Below are 17,703 nucleotides of genomic sequence, written 5' to 3' on the forward strand. Positions count from 1 at the left end.
CTGCTGTCTTGTCTATTTGGCTAACTTCAGAGAGGCTGTGTTTTCCATCGTGGGCACTGTCCTTTTTTTCAGGTGTCTGTGGAAGGCTCAGAGCTTGACATATGATAGATTCTCAATGAGTGTTGAATCAGATGCACAGGTTACGGTTAGGCTTCTTCCCAGCAAGAGACAGCAGAGAGAAATCAGAATTCCTGCCCATAGCCTGTTACTTAAAATTTTCAATAGAACTATATAGCTCTTTCTATAGGTGAGATTTAAATATTAGTTATAGAGAATAAGATGCACTATTGACGAATGTGTTACTTAGGTATGAGTTAAAGGCTGTTTCCATTGCTGCAAAAATCAATTGTTTTTGTAAGACTTATTCTGCCCTTTTTTTTTTAAAAAAAAAAAAAGTCATGGTCCTTCTTCCACTTAAGTTACAGAATAATAAAACAGCAATAATAGTAATAGTTCTTGATCATTTATCATATAAGTACTTTATATACATCACCTTGTTTATTCTTTACAATAATTGTATGATCAACCTATTTTCAGATAGCAATCTGAAACCCAGAATCAGTAACTCTACTTGAAGTCCCACAGCAAACAAGTGGCGAATCTGGGGTTTGAACACCAGACATTGTCTCCAAAACTCACACTGTCAGACACTGTACTTTATCCATCCAGTGTGGTGCTGGAGTGACATGCGTGGGCTGGGAGAGACTTCAGCATCACCATGGTTGGTAGCTTGAAACTGCTCAAGGTGGGAATATTTACACCAAGGAAATTTGCAAATGTTACAAAGTAGGATCCAGCCTCAGCTGGTGGTTAAACATTTACTAGAACATCACTGATTTCAGATGGCTTCTTTCAAAAGGCCAGGCTCCAGCCTCTTTAAAAGAGGAATTTAGGAGGCCTCAAAGGAGAGTCACATTTTCAAAACATTTTATTTATATCTTATCAAAGAGGAACAAGTTTACCTTCCTAGCTCTTCTAGTCAGCTCCAGAGCACTTTGGCACCCCTCTCCAGAGACTAATTTTTATTATAAAAATTTAGCTTTAAGATTTTTCAGCCATTCTTTCGTGACACATCAGAAATATGAAAAAAGAAAAAAAAAAAAAGAATGTCACAGGGTCTCTAAGTCACCTTCGCCCTGCTCCTTTGAAGCTCACTCTTTCTGAAAAGTTGCTATTATGTTAATTTAATCTTATGAAACAAGATTCTTCCTAAACTAGCCAACCAGCTCCCAGACAGTCTTTTTAAATTTGGTTTCTGCAGGCCTTCCCAAAGCCATCAAGCCTTTTATATTCTAGAACATTTGGAAGACCATTAAAGGGAACATAACGATTTAGCAACAGCCAGGCAGTGACTTCCCGACACTGTAAAGCAAATGCTTCTATAGCCCTGGAAGAAAATCAACCTGTGGGATCGAGCTTTGCTATGTGAGAATATATTAGCTTTAGGACATAATACTGCAAGAACGGCAAGAGGCTGAAGTTCTTTATCATTTGACCCTGCAGGAAGGAAGCAAAATCATCTTAAAGTACGAATCAATTGTTTGGAGGCAAGTGGGACTCTGGGGAGAGTGAAGTGACAGATACTTAAGCACAATTTGATTTGTCTTTGTCTCCCTGCAGGTCTCAGAACAATGTCTTCACACAGCAAATATTCCGAGAAATATTTACTGATGGAGCCTGTACCAGGAAGCATAAGTGGGCTGTGATGAATAAACACCTTATTTACATTCAGAAAACTATGCTTTTTGCCCCTAAATCCAGTCTGTAGGGTCCAGACATTGCTAGAAACAAAACTATTTTAGACATGAAAGCAAACTGGACAAATTGTCTCTCTGATGGTCTTGCTGTTTCTTAGCATGAGCCCAAAATGTGGAGGCTAAAATGTCCATCGCCTGCTGTGTTTCTGAGGCTGTCTCATCGTCATGAGTTCAGCAGAGCTCAGAACCGCAGGATAGGCCATCTGGGGCTGATGCAAACAGGTCAGGGCCATCTCTGGGGAGGGCTTTTTTCTATTCTCGCCTCCTTTGGCTGACTTTCCATTCGCCTCTCACCACTGCCAGCCTCAGACAAGCATGGGAGATGCATGAGATGAGAGCAGGATGAGGACATATCGGCTGTCACCAGAGACAGATAGAGGCCTGTTCAGCATTCAGGTCAAAGCGGACAGAGGTCTCCTTACTCTGGCTAGCACTGTTTGTAGTTTTCTGTTGGGTTGCTGGGTGGTATCTGTGAAAAGCCTGGACTTGCAAAGAGGGGTGGCTGCAGGCTGAGAGCCAGCTCTGTGTGGTTCTGGGGAAGCGACTTGTAGGCAGCAACGGCCTTCCTCACTCTCCTGAGGAAGGAGATACAAAATGGGCCATGGATTTAGAGATATGGTTAATGTTCTTGAATGAATCTCTGTTCCAGACCAGATCCAGCCTGATGGGCATTGTGAATGTGTGATTCACGAGTTGTTCACACAGAGAGGGAGCAAAACAAGCATGAGCAAGCAAGGGAGAATATGAAAAAGAAAGAGGAGAGGCTGGCAGGGGCTGGATTTTTGGAAATAAACTTAAGTCCTTTATTTAATTTAGTGATTCTCAAACTTTAATGTGATCAGAATCACCTGGAGGGTTTGTTAAAACAGATCGTGGGGCTCCACCCTTGGTTTTTCTGCTTCTGTGGCTTTAAGAGGAAAATATATATTTGCCTTTCTAATAAGTTCCCAGGTAATACTGGGTCCAGAGACCACACATTGAGAACCACTGATTTAACTCATTGTAGGTTGTAGGTCTTCTTTAGAAGTTTAGAGATTTTGACTGAAAAGGGTGTTCATTCATTCAGTCATTCATTTATCACATATTTAGTGAGAATCTACAATGGACTGGCACTGTATAGATCAGTGGTTCTCAAACTTTGGCAGGTTTCAGAATCACCTAGAGAACTAATAAAGCACACAGAGGTCCAGGCTTGTTGAAGTAGGACATGACCTTGACCTTCATATTTTTGCAGAGCTCTTCAGTGACTTCTGCTACCCACCAAAGTTTGATAATCACTGGCATAAAGTAAGGGAAATAAGTGAAGAAGAGTCCTTGTATTTAAGCAACTTAGTTTAGTTGAGGAGGGGACTGGAGAAGAGAGAGAAAAATGAAAACCAAAAAAAAGAAAAGAAAGAAAGAAAATTAACAAGCAATGTACAAATCACTATGATTAATGAGTTGGTCTTAATGAGAGCCCAGGGAAGGGGAGCCCAATCCAGTCCAGGAAGAGAAACGTCATTTGCACAGAGGCAGAGACAAGATGTGGGCAAGTCCCAGTGCCTAGAGAGAACATGGCTATCCAGAAAGCAGCAAACTGCGCCTGGAGCTGAGGATACGAAAACGAAGTGTTGTGTGGATCTCTTAGTGTTCTGAGGTCCGTCTTCAAGAATCCCTTGTTAATTCTTCCTCATTCTTCAAGCATTTCTCAAGCACCCATTATGTGCCAGGCCCTGGTATAATTAAATGAATAAGGAATGGGGCTTTGATCTATAGTGGCTCAGTAGCTAGTTTAGGAAAGAGATGCAAAAGCAAATAATTATAATGCAGTGGTCTGTATCCTACGAGAAAGAAATTTTTAAAGGTTTGTGGGAGGAGCAACTTATTATGCTTGGGGCATCCGAGAACTCTTCACAGTTTTTATAAAAAACCAAGCTGAGTGTTAAAGGATTCCATCCAGAGGGAAGAGTATGTTCTAAGGTTTGCAGATATTAAAGAACTTGGTGAGTTCAGGCGAAGAAGTGTCTTTAGGCAGGCCTCATTTGCCATGCTAAAGATTTGAGCATTGCCCTTTGGGCATAAGCAAGTCAACAGAGTGTTTTAATTAGGAAAATTACATGAAATCTTTCTTTAAAAGATGATAAATTGGGAGGTATTGCTAAGACTAGACTCAAAAGGAAGACGGTAGCACAGTTATTGCTTTATAAGAATCTGGCTGAGAGATGATGGCTTCAAACCTCCAGCGCTGGTGATAGAGAAGAAAGGCGCTTTTGATACACATTTCTGAGTTCTGAGTGACAGGACCTCATCAGCAATGGAGCAAGAAATTAGTTTGGACATGCTGATTTTGGGAGATCTGTAGAACTGGTCTGGGAAAGAGGTTAGGATGGGAAATACCCAAGGAAGGCATCAGCTTAGAGATGGCGGTTGGACAAGAGGAATTGTAAAAAAGGTGACCAGGAAGAGCATGTAGAACATGACGACCAAGCTAAAGCAGACTCCTGGGGACACCCCAACAAAGGAGTGACTGGAAGACAGGACAAAGGAGACAGGCAGAAGGACAGAAGAATATGAGCAGAAGAACAGCATGGAACTCTCGAGTGATCTACGGTTTCTTACAGAGCTGAGAATGGACCCTGTTCAAGGGTGGCTCTGGGAACGCTCTTCTCAGAGAACATATTTACCTTTTGAATGTATTACAACCTTGTTTCATTTCATAATAACTCTAGTTCAATGAAAACCCAGTTAAAGCCCAGATACTTAATGAAATAAAACAGAAACGACTTACACTTACTGAGTACTAATTGTGCCAGACCCAGTGCTACGAACTTTGCTAATACTATTATGATCATCCAACTCCTGTAGCCATAACGTATTTGTATATAATATAAATCTTATTCATACACATTTTGTATGTTTTCATTACATTTAGCACTGTTTCTATCCTTCTTTCAGGAAATGAATTAACATTATCATCGGGACTGCCAATTTGATTTATAGCCTCCTTAGGAAGATCGTCAGGATTGGGTATCTTAAAATGTCACAAAATATACTCTCACTGTTTTGAGGCAATGTCTACCGAAGCTAAATATTTTCCATCTTGACTGTGAAATCCTTCAACACTTACATGACATAGATATTATAATACCCTTAACACATGTATGTTTTGTTCTTATTCCTAATAAAAATAAGATAAGACACATAAAACTGTACTTAAAGAATGCTAAATAAGCCGCCACCATCAACTTTCTTCTCTATCAGTTTGGTCTTCAGAAATAAGTTGTGAATTCTAAGAGTAAAGAGCCATGTCCTCCATTTCTTTTGTGTCTCCTCCAGTGCTAGTAAATTGTAAGCACTTAATTCATGTTTGCTAACTGAGCGGTAAGAGAAAGAACAAAATCAATATCAATTTTATGTTCAACAAGGAAAAAGAGTAAGAACTATTTTTGGTTCTTTCCTCTTAGAAGTTAGTGGGACATATGAGGAACAGGGCTTTCAGTGAGTTTAAAGCTGGTTTCTAAGATGATCATGTGGCATAAGTCAGGTGACCTATGAACCTACCTACTCACCCACCTGACCTACCTACCTACCACAGATTACCAGCTGTTATCTTGTGGACTGGCCCACACTCAGTGAAGAAGCTAAGTCATCCCAGCCCCTAAGAATCCCTCCCAGGGGTCTGCCTGCACTTCTCCCACAATCCGCCCCAATCACTGCATGTTGAGAGGACCCTAAGGGGCAGACGATTTGGAGGCTCATCTGTGTCTTGCCTGGAAGTCTGCAGTCCAGCAGAAGCTGCAGCAATGGAACTGATAACTGTGTGCAAACTATTCTAATTAGAAATGTGAATTGGGAGGTCCTAGTCTTTTTGCAGGAAAGATGCTGCATGAGCTGTAGAGTTCTGTGGCATTTATAGAAATTCTGGTTGGGACAGCCAGAGGCAGGATAATGATAGCAGGTCACAGATATGCATGGAACACTCATTTTAGATCAAGTAAAACATGGGAGAGGTGCTTGGGACAATGGTGAGTGTCCCACGGAGAGAAGCCCCACTAAGTCACAGATTAAGCACCTCTGGGGAGGGCAGTTTTTGTGTGAAAAACAAGGGTGTACCTTGCTTTAGAGATAAAGGATTGAGAAAATGTGAGAAATGGCTGTATTCTTGACCTGGAATGCATCCGGAAGGAGAACTGAACCCAGTTGGGACTCTCTGCTTCTGCTCATTGCTTATGTCACATCTTTCTGTGTTGACTGACATGGTATCTAGTGTTGATGGGAGGGTGAGGGAGAGAGTACAAGGAAGAGAAGGTCAAGAAGTATGAAGCCAAGAGCATGGTCTTTGAGGAGGAAAGTAAAATGATTCCTGGGTGTTGGCAACAGAAAGTCAACCTTTAGTGGCCCAAAGCCCTTTGGGTTTCCCTTTGGAGGCTGCTGACTCCTAACAGACCTGCCCTCATGACATGTTTAGGTGGAAGCCCTCACAATGCAGTGCCTGAGGCCTGCCTTCCTGGAGCACTTGGTTGACCCAGGGAGAAAGAGGACAATTACAGAGGTCCCGTGAGGTGAATCAGAGCCACTGCCGGAGCTGCTCTTCTTTGTTCTCTGAGCCAGGGAGGTGCCAAAGCGAAGGGTCTCATAGACAGGGTCCACCTTATTGCCGCAGGCTGCAAAGGAAGAGAAAGCGCATCTGAAAGAAAGGTTTCTTCAACTCACTGTCAGGAATACAGCCTATCACATCTCCTAAACTGCATCATGCATCACTTATCACATGCTCCTGAGAAGCAGGTTCTGAGCAGCAGACCCACGAACCCCTGGGAAAATGGGGCTTTTGTGGTCAAGCTTTCCTCACAGAATTGCTCTTCCATGACATGTGCCCATTTGCCAGGTCCCTCCACTGCACCCAGCACTCTCTGCTCCCAAATGCTTCCCGATGGGTTGATTTTCCTCTTTTGTTTTACATCCCCAGGACTCCAATTTCAAGGTTCTTCTCAGGTATAAAGCCTTGAGACACGAAGTTTGCAGTAGAAAGCAAGTGTTTTTGAAAGAATTTGATATTACCAGGCTTCTTGCATTTCTAATGAAAAGCTTTCTGGTTTACAAATTTCTAGTTTAAAACTTGCCCCCCGCCCCCGCCCACTTGCTGCCAAAAGGCAAACATCAATGTAGAGGTTTTCAAAGAGAGAGAGAGAGAGAGAGAGAGAGAGAGAGAGAGAGAGAGAGAAACAGGAGTATACTGAACAATATTGTTGAAGAATAAATTCAAGCCGGAAATATCTATAAACATAAGGCTTTTTTTTTTTTTTGGTCCTCATTAAAGGATAACTGTTACTCGCTGAGAGTTCCTTCTCAGCATTGGTCTATAATTTGTATTTATTTTTTACAACAATTATCAAAAGAGGCCATTACTGTTCTCATTTTATAAGGTCTGACAGGTTGAGTAGCTTGTTCAGACACACAGTGGGCAGTGGGGAAGCTGGGCTTTGAATCAGGTCTATGGGATGCCACACCCTGTGCTCCACTCCAAATACTTCTGATGGGTGGCATAGCATATACGTAGCCTTTGGGACTTGGGTGTTTTTTTGAGCCTCAAAAGGGAGAGGATAAATATTCCTGCAGAATTTGGTCCTCCTTACATTTCCCTCCCAGCAAAATACACAATCAGAACCCCATCAGCCACCAAACAAATGCATAAACACTCCCCACTGGTTTTACAGCTCAAGGAGAACAGAAGCCATTAATGGTGACATTGCTGCTCAAAATCCAGCTAAACCCATTATTGTCCCAACTCACCAATGGGCATAACTTCTTTAATGCATCCAAATTGTTCATGAATGAGCAAGGGGGAGCTGTAGTAACGGCGAAACCCCTTTGGCTGGAGAGAGAATGAGAAAGAGAAAGGCTTAATGTCACTGATGAAACGGAGAAAACCACTTAGAAACTGTAAAAACAAACCAGTTGGTTTCTCTAGGGCCACCTCCTTGTCTCCCTATAAGATGCTGACTTGTCCTATAATTTATCCCTGGAGAGTGGAGATGTACAAGTGGCAATATAAGCTAGCTGCATTCCATCCAGAAAGCAAGCCCCAGCCCTGCTTTTCCTTGTCAGATTTTCCCTCCCTCTGTAGCCCACAGCAGCCTCTCTTGTGTCCAGGCTTCTCATTATCTCCCAGGATACAAATGGACCATTATGCCTCATTTCACAACAGCTTATTACTGTGGTTTGTTAAAATCATAAAAGGGCTGGGTATGAGAAAGCAGACCTCAGGGGTCAGCCTAAAGGCCCTTGTTTGTCTGATGCGCTCTACCCAGAATCATTTGCTTTGTGTGTTCTAGATTCCATTCTGTTTTTCTGACCTCTCACCCATGGTCTTTGCCCTTAGCTTGGGAGAATTACCATTGGAGGAGGAGGAGAACGAGTGAGGCAGAGTTTTAGAGAACAGAACTTTGCCAATCAGATTAAGTTGATGAATTCTCCAAGAACTTTAACTTATTATATGCTAATATTGAGAGAAAACTTAATGGCCCTGCCTCTACTAGAATTCCAGAACCCTCTCCTCCTTTGTTTCGACACTGCTGCTGATGGAGGCATGTCTTTGGTGACTTTATCTCTGATTGTTACCACTTGGTACCTATTAATCCTAGGTCTTTTTCCTGGAGCCACAGAATGACAACAGGATCCTATTTGTGTGACAGGTCTTATATATTTTTTGAAGATAGCTGTCATGGCCTGAGTTTCTCTAGGGTAGACATTCTTAGTCCTGTCTACAAATCTTTGGCCATCTTAGTTTCAAATATCTTCAAATGTTGCTTTTTATCAATGTGTAGCACCCGTAATGCCTAAGATGGTATGGTCAGCCCACAATGGGCCAGGGTTACCCAGGCTCCTTGGTGTGACCATCACAATTCTATTAAAGTACTATAGATTTTTATTACTCTACTAACTTTGGGGTTAATCTCCACCCTATCCATGACACCCACTGAGCTCTCAGCCAATTAATTTAAGCATGAGGGTGACCAACCACCCTAGTTTGTCTGGGGCAGGGGGTGTGGGTCCTGGGGTGCTTAACTTTCACTTTTAAAACCTGGACAGTTCTGAGATGTGGGACTTCCCATGCTAAAACTGAGAAAGCCTCAATCTGGGACAGGTTGGTGACCCCGTTAAGGACACAGAGTCCTTTTTTCCATGTGAAACATTCATCTCTTAGGCTAACAAAGCTCCTCCTCTGTTCTATCATTTTGCCAACTACAAAGCCAAGCTAGCAGGCCAGGGATTCTGGGGCTACCCTCCTGGTGTTCGATTCTCAAGGGTGTTGCAGCAAAGGAGTGTGAATAGAGTGATCTCATTGGGGCATGCAAGTGGCTGTGCAGGGGTCCTGGTGCTCACTTAGGGCTCAGGCCCTTACCAGCTTGCCCATACACCGCTGGGGTGCTAGGCCATCCATGCACTTGTGGTGGATGCTCATCTTACAGGCTTTGCAGCGTAGTCCATGCTTAGCGTTTGTTCCTGTCACACATACAATGAACTTTGGTTAGGTACAACTTAACCTTTTTTGGCGACTAGTATGTAATCACTGGAAAGTGATTAGTTCCTTAACCCAGGTAATTCTTATCTTCTGCGACTTTTGCACGAACCTTTCAAAATAGGCAAAATATTATGGTTGATTCTTTAACCTTTTCTCACACTTTCTACCTAAGGTATCAGGTCTGGTTTCCCCCCCCCACTCTTTTTCTATTCATTACTCCAGAAAATCATAGCTGCCTCCACTTCATTGTTTTCTCAAGTCAAGCTAGCAAATTCTACTTTCTTTGCTCTTTATATAGGTTACCCATTTCTGCTCCTCTATATGTATTGCTGAGAAGTACAAGTCCTGAAATTCTGCCCATTTTTACCTAAATTCCTATCAATGAGTCGAAGCTGTTGGATAAACTCTCAGAAAAATGACTAATAAAAGGGAAACAGATATCCCAATGTGTATCACAGCTCATTACAGATGCAAATTGAGGATATCCAAAGATATATAAAATTCACCCTCTTCTCTCCCATTGCCTCCTTATCCAAACTACCATCATTCTTTGCCTGGACTAACACCCAATTGAACTAGTTTTATCTGTGTTTGCCTTCCTCCAATCTGTGTAAAGTGACCAGAGTAATCTTTTAAAAGTGTACTTGAATCATTAACTTCTCTTGCTTAATTGTCTTTCAGTAGGTTCTCCATGCCTTTATGATATTATACAAGATGCTCACCATAGTAGCAAGCTTTGTATGATTTGGTGGGAAGCCATTTTTAACTTTATTCCAGGCCAAGCCCTCTCTTGTTCATTCTGCTTTAGCCACATGATCTTCTTCAAGTTCCTTGAATGCACAGGCTTTTTGGTGCCCCAGGGCCATCCCGCACGCTGCCCTATATGCCTGGAATGCTGTTTCTGTCACTCTTCACTTGTCTCACTACACTTCATCCTTCACATCGCTTGTCATTCCTCCAGTGAAGCTTTCTTGGAAACATTCCTCTTTCACTGATTAATTAATCTTTTTTCCTATTATTCTTTCTCATAGCACTCTGTCACAGTATTTTTATCACAATTATTATTATTATTATTTTCGAGAGTTTGTTTTTGTCTGCCTTTTACTCTGGACTATGAATGCAATGAGGGTTTAAGGACTGAGTCTGTTCATTTGCCACTTTATACCCAGCTCTGAGCATGATGGTCAGTAAATACGTATTAAAGAAAATAATAAATTCTTTCATTGTCACACAAGTATAGAAGCAGTGGTGGCTAATTTAGATAATTAATTGAAGTAGATTCATAGATGGTATAGAAATGGCTTCCAGAGCTGAAAGAGACTTGGAGATCATCTATATGTATGATTTTATTTTACAGACAAGAGCCTGAGGGTTCAAACAGTAGAATGATTTGCCCCAGGTAAGAGGAGGTCTTGCTTAGTTTCACTCTTTCACTGCTTGACTCAAACATTTTCTCCCCTTATTTGTGTTGTTTAACCTACATTAAGATGCAGTTGGGAATAATTAGATGATAAAATAAGGGAGTACAAGAACTTGAAATTCAGCTGGAAAAAGCAATGGGCAAACTCTTGACTGGGCAAGTACCTAGAAACCCTTTAGGAAGCATTACCTGAAAACTCCTTTCAGGAAGAATTCATTTAACACAAAGCATGTCTGCTGTTATAACCACAGAAAGTCCAAGTGACATACAAACACACCAAATTACTGGGTACGTGTGCTTGCTCATACATCCTGGTTGGAAAGTCTCTTTTCCTTTTTGAGAATAACAACTTAGTTGAAAGACTGCAATGCCTTCAAAAGACTAGACTTTGAAAGCAATCACTTACTTTTTTGTTTTAGAATTAGAGAATGCTATTTGTGCCCTAGGTGGAAATGTAAGTAAAATCTTCAAAGAAGGAAGTTATTTCATCGTGTGCTGGACACTAAAATTGCACCATTGAATATTAAAGGATATTTTCCTTCAGAGCTGAACATCATAATTTCAGTTTTTCTTATCTGTTCTAATACAAACACTGTTATGTACCAGAAGACGACCAGTAATTATTTGGTTTTAGGTGTTCCAATTTCTACTGTGGAATAACAAGAGTGATTGAAGACAAAAGCTTGTATACTATGGCTCAGAAAATAGTTCAAAGGAATAATTTACATCACAGCTGTGGTGTTAGTTTACTGCAGCAAGATATGGGGAAGCTATTGCCTGACTTGTGGTATTACCAGTGATCGCCCTCACAAAGACATCACTGAATGTGATGTCTCAGTAAAGTGAAAAAAACCATGAAAACATGATTTTAAATTCAAATTTGTTTCATGCTGGCTCTTTGAATTTAAGAAAGCTACTAACATTCCTGAAGCCTCAGCTGTCTCTTTATCAAATGGGAATAGTATTAACTACTTTCAGGGTTTTTAATAGTAATAGTGTCAAAATATATGCAAAGGGCATCACATGGATTTAAATACTGGGAAACAAAGATGTCAATGGACTTTGAACAAACATGGTAGACTGGTTTCACATAGGTTTCACACTTATTCATAAAACCCCATTAAAATTACCCCATTAAAATGAAAAAAATTGTTATAAACCTCAACAAGGTTACTGGGAAGAGCAGCAAAGGTAGAAGAGATGTCAACATATATTTGGAAGAGAAATGGTAAGAAGTTTAGCAGAAGAGAGGAAGATTGAATTTACCAATAGCAACTTGGAAACTAGAAGGTCATGGACCTTTAAAAACAGTGGAATTTCGAAATTCTGAGAAAAAAATAATTTTTAAGCTAGAATTTTATACCCAGCCAAATTACCAATAAATATGAAGGCAGAATACATACATAATCGGGATCTTTAGGGATTCAAAATATTTATTTTCCTCGTACCCTTTCTTAGAAAATTACTGAAAGATGTATCTTAGAAAGATGAGGGAATAAATCAAGGAGAAGGAAGATGTCAGATCTAGTGTATAACAGAAGAACTGACACAGAGGAGAGGTAAATAATATGCCCATATAAAAACTTTGCAATAGCCCTAGACAGATGCCGCAAGGTGAAGTACGGCAGTAGATTTGGGGAAAAAATGGAACTTAAAAGTTTATTGATGCTTTTGAGATTTAGATATGATAATACATATAGCTTTTGGCAGATATATGGGAGCATTTTTAAAAAAACAAATGTAGTGCATGAAAATCAAGAAAATGAAAAAGACAATTTTTAATTTGAAGAAATATAAAACCTATGTAAGAAAGCAAATGTAATCATAATACAATGTTTGAATCAGAAGTTAGCAATGGTCACAATAGTGTATAAATTGACTACCTAGTCAACACAAAACTGTGATAAAACTACTTGGTAAGATGAGAGCAATAAAATATTGTGATTTGGGAAAAATACTTTTTAACAAATCTAGAACTATACATATAAAAATATGAATATCTATAAGTAGATCCATACATAAACATGTCTTGGAATACATAAAATGTTTATAAACTATTCAAAGGTAAATGCAGACAAAATAGTTCAAAGATGTTCTAGGCCCTTGTTCTTATAGGTTTAGCTACTGGACTCCCCAAAACCCCCATGAGTACCAGACATGGCTGAGAGAAGAGACTGCAAGGGAAGCCCAAATCAAGAGTGTGCAGAGCCAAGAGAGGGCCAGAAACCTAGGCCACAGAAAGGTCTCAAAGCCAGAGAGATGAGACAAAAGCAATGAGTGAGTTTTCACTGCCTGGGCAGACCAGAGGCATTTAAGAGCTAGGCATTATACAAACAGTAGTAAGAATAATGGAGTTGGTATTTTTAAACTAAAGCTATAATAAAATCTCTACTAGATAATAAAAGCAGGCATTATAATGCAGCTAACATCATTCTGTGGCTTATCCCGAATATACACCAATACAAGGAATGAAACAATTATGTGGGAATCAGTTCAGACACCTTCTATGATGGGATCCCTGCCTACTTTCCTGGCTTCATTTTCTACAGGTGCCAACCTGATCTGGTCCTTTGTTTCACCAGATCACTTGTGTTCCTGGCAAGGGTGGCCGAATCAGGCATTGCGGGTTGCTCATGCTGTGTCCTCTGCCTTTCTTGTTCAACTGCTAAACAGCGTCTCATCTGAAACTTGTGTGAGTATTTTCCAAAGCCTCCTGCACACACACCTGTCTTCCTTCCGCAACTATAAGACTCACCTCTCTCTGTTGCCTCATTGTTCCTGCAGTACCTTTCACAACAGGCCCTTGGCGTGGAATGGTGGTTTCGTCACCCCTAGAATCCCTGTGGCCAGGAAAACGCTTGGCACAAAATACATTACTGTCTATCAGGAATGATTAGCCTACCCAGCCCTGGGCCAGAGAAGTGCCCAGGCTAAGAGAAGGTTGGGGCTCCACCCCACTCATATTATGGAAAGAGCTAGGTTTCTTCTTGTGGCCCGCTGACTCTGAGAGGCTTTTGTGACTACCGAGTTCTAGTCTGCCTGTGGATCTTTACTCATGCAGAATTTTGATTTCTAGGACAAGAATGCATAAATTCTACATCTTTAGTGCCATTATTAAAAACTTGAGGCTTCAAAATCTATATCATCATGGAAAGATTTGAAGGAATCAGTGCTCCACAATGGAATTAAAAAGGATACGTATAGAACGTGGGATGTATTCCCACTACACACCACTGCTCTTTGATGTCAAATAAGGATATGTATTTCTTCTGCTGAAATTGAAATGGTAAAATTAGAAGGTCATTCATTGCCTTCTCAGCTATGACTGTCTCTGATGATGATAAAGTAAAAATATAAATGTGTAACCACGGTCAATGAGGATGGAGTTGCTGGGTTGGAGAAGGAGCAAGGAGTTCTAGACACCAAAAGCTATCCCTATAAGATTCTGGATCTGAAGCTGTTCTTATCCCAACACCCGTTTGGAAGAGGAATTTGGGTTACATTTGGGGCGGGTTACAAATAGGCTCTTACAGTTGACAACTGTGAACAGGAATTTTCGGGATGAGCTAGCCGGCCACTGGAGAGGTGCGGGTCCACATAACAGACATATTTAAGAGATCTGCTCTAGTGCTCAATGCAGGTCCTTGAAAACATGCAGAAGGAAAGTGCAGGAAATAGGGAGCCCTTCCTACTGCAGACTTTATCGTCAAGCCCTCTAAGCTGATGATTACTTATACGATCAATAACGCATTAGGAGTCAATGCTGCAAATGCATTAGCTGATATAAATGCACACTGCCATTTCTAGTTTTGATATGCATTTATTCAGGGACTTAATTTTTGTTTTGAAAATGACATTGATGTCATAAATGCCTTTAAGAAAAACAGTGTTCTCATCTTGGTTGATTCTTTTAAAAGGAATTGTGGAGCCAGGGTGGAGAAGTATAAGTAGAAGAATATAAAAGTATAAAAGCAGGGCAGCTGTCTTACAACTTATTAAAACTTCCATGCATCAATCATATTATATTTGGATATGTGTGTACATGCATGTATAATATATAAAGACATCATGGTGGAGTGGAAGAAGTCAGGCTTAAGGAATCAAAAGGTTTAGTTATTAGTCCTTAACTCTGAGACCTTGAACAAAGCACTTGATCTCTGAGCTTCAGTCTCCCCATCTAAGAAAGGATATTGCAAGTACAAAATAAGAAAACCAAGGAGCCCTCTCTTTGGTAAGCATAATTCACCATGAAAAAGTAAGCAGTGGTATAGTTAGGTGTATCATCTGTAACTTTAAATATTGACTTTCTCTGAGGGCATGATTTCCAGGTTCCTTAAGGCTGAACTGGACATTGCAAACTCAGGACTGGATCAGGCGGGACCCAGACAGAGCACAGTCTACATTCTACTCTCCTGTGTGTACATTCAAATTTCTCCTTATAATACAATTTACAAACAAGTAAGTTGATCTTTGCTGTGTAAAAGTTTATCTCAAATACCTTTTGAACACAAATATGTCATAAAATATTAAATGTGTCATTAATAGAATAATTCACTCCATTGTTCTTTTGCAAATAAAATTCACCCTTATGTATCAACTATAAAGTCATTACCCTACTAATGTAGGTCTTTCTCAAGAGCGAAGTGGCACAGAGTGAACTTTTGGAAAGCATGGGATACTCTCTGCTTTATGCAATTTTGGCTTATGAAAGGTTTCACGGGGATATTCTACTTTCAGATAATGAGAGAAACCTGTAATAAGTAAACAAATGAGCATGAGTGTGTCTCCATTAAACTTTATTTGCAGACACTGAAATTTGAATTCCTATAATTTTCATGTGTCACGAAATATTATTCTTCTTTGGATTTTCTTTCAACAATTAAAATGTAAGAATCATTCTTTAGCTCACGGCTATATAAAAATAGGCAGTAGGCCAGATTTCGCCTGAGGGCCATAGCTTCCCCCCCAGTATTTTTTTTTTTTTTTTTTTTATTGAGGTGGATTTCACATAACATAATATTAACCATTTTAAAGTGAACCATTCGGCATTTAGTACATTTACAATGTTGTGCATGTACCACCCCCATCTAGTTGTAAAACATCTCATCGTCCCAAAAGGCAATGTTTGGTAATAGTGACTTTCAAATCAGCAGTGAAAAAAAGGAATTATTCAACAAATATTGGTGAGTCGCTTGGTAAATTATTTGTGGAAAACACTAGATTCTTAATCCATAGCATATTCTGAACAGAAGTTTAGATAGATTAAGAAATATACATTAAAGTTGAAAGTATTAAAATAATTGAAGAAAATATTTTACTACCTTATTTATTCTTGGGTAGAGAAGCTCTTTCTAAATATGTTTTATGAGAAAAAATAATATATCAAAAGTCAATAAATTTGATTACATAAAAACATACTCACTAATACAAAACTGAAAGGCAGATAAATTGGGGAAAATATTTGCCTTATAAAATTATGAGTGTTATACTGTATTATATGGGATTTATGAATATTTCTTATAAATTAAAAGGAAAGACAAAGAAGCCAAATATATCCAAGACATAAACTGACAGCTTATTAAAAAATTGAAAGTTAAGTATTTAATTAATGGAAGGTTTAATTAGTAATTTAAAAAAAAAACAGGAAAAAATAGCAAGATGTTCATTATTCTCCCTATCAAATGTGCAAAGATTAAAAGAGATAGCCACCAATGATTGAATGTGGGTCTCCTAGAGACTGTCTCTGGGAAAGGAAATGGTATCACTGCTGTCAGGTTAATCTGGGAACATACATCAAAGCTTTAAACATGCACATAATTCTTTGATGCAGCAATTTCAATATCAGAATTGGATCTTAAGAAAATAATGAAATGTTTTCCAGAGATTTAACTACAAAGATGCTTACTGCAGCTTTGTAAATAATATTGAAAAATGAAAAATGACTAAAATATCCCATAATAAGGTATTAGTTAATGAAAGTTTGGTGTATCCATAAACAAAATACTTTTTAGCTACAGAGATAATTTTTTATCTAATAATGATTGACAGCATATGATGTTCACAATATAATCTTAAAGCATCAAAATCAGAGTAAAATGCAAAATGTTTAGAAAACTCTCATTTAAAATGAGCATATAACATGCATGGAAAAAAGTCAGGCAGGGCATATGCCAAACATTAATAATATTTCTATCAGGGTTATAGAATTATAAATGGTTTTTAGTCCCTGTTTTTGTTTATTTGCATTTTTTATAAAGAACATATTTTGCTTTTGTAATAAGTTACTACATATTTTTGAAAGGAAGTGCTGCTACTGTTTTTGAAGAATTAAAAAAGAGTCATGCTGAGATGAGAAGTATCACGCTAAAGGTTTTGTTTTTGGAGTTCCAATTATTGGGAATTTGTGGTTGGGTCGGGAGTCCAACAGCTTAGGAAAAAAAGTGGCAGCAACTCCCCAGGTCTCCACTCTCCACCACCCAGGCCTTAGGTAACATGGAGAGCATTGTCCTGGATGCCACTTCCTGCCATGATTCAGCGTGTCCTTGGCTCCCCACCTGCCACGTGCTGCACACACCCTGCACGTGTTGACATGTGGCAGTGGGCTTTATTTTCCTTTTCCGGAACAACATCCTTTAAGACTGGCCTTCCTCTGGGTTCTGCAGAGTTCTTTCGGTAGTAGAATGTTAAGCTGCAGACTTTATAGACTATTCCATCTCAATTGCCTATGGTTGGCAAGAGACTTGTGCCCATTTCTCTATATATTTTTCTTCAAAATTTAACAGACAGCTTTCAAAGCATTATCGATTTCAAAGCACCTTCTTTTTAGATCCAAGTTTTCTATGCAGAGTTTATGAGTCTTTGCATTATGGACATTTGGAGCCTGATAATTCTTTGGTGTGTGTGTGTGTGTGTGTGTGTGTGTGTGTGTGTGAAAGAGAGAGAGAGAGAGAGAGAGAGAGAGAGAGAGAGAGAGAGGCGGTTCTGTGCATTGTAAGTGGTTAGCAGCATTTCTGGCCTCTACCCAC

The 17,703-nt window shown here is 39.6% G+C and overlaps 1 protein-coding gene across 9 annotated transcripts in view; it reads right to left on the bottom strand.

Moving 5' to 3' along the window:
- Positions 1-17,703, bottom strand: part of STAC (SH3 and cysteine rich domain) — a 122,066-nt gene that overhangs the window by 43,032 nt on the left and 61,331 nt on the right. For all 9 annotated transcript variants that reach the window (XM_039843385.1, XM_039843380.1, XM_039843384.1 and 6 more), the window contains exons 3-5: positions 9,139-9,239; positions 7,527-7,608; positions 6,285-6,400 (exon numbers count right to left, since the gene is read on the bottom strand). In XM_039843385.1, coding sequence (XP_039699319.1) covers positions 6,285-6,400; positions 7,527-7,608; positions 9,139-9,239 — 299 coding nt within the window. The remainder of the gene's footprint in view (positions 1-6,284; positions 6,401-7,526; positions 7,609-9,138; positions 9,240-17,703) is intronic.

This window comes from Pteropus medius, unplaced genomic scaffold (genome assembly GCF_902729225.1).
Source record: "Pteropus medius unplaced genomic scaffold, Ma_sr-lr_union100, whole genome shotgun sequence".
In the NCBI taxonomy this organism is placed as follows: domain Eukaryota; kingdom Metazoa; phylum Chordata; class Mammalia; order Chiroptera; family Pteropodidae; genus Pteropus; species Pteropus medius.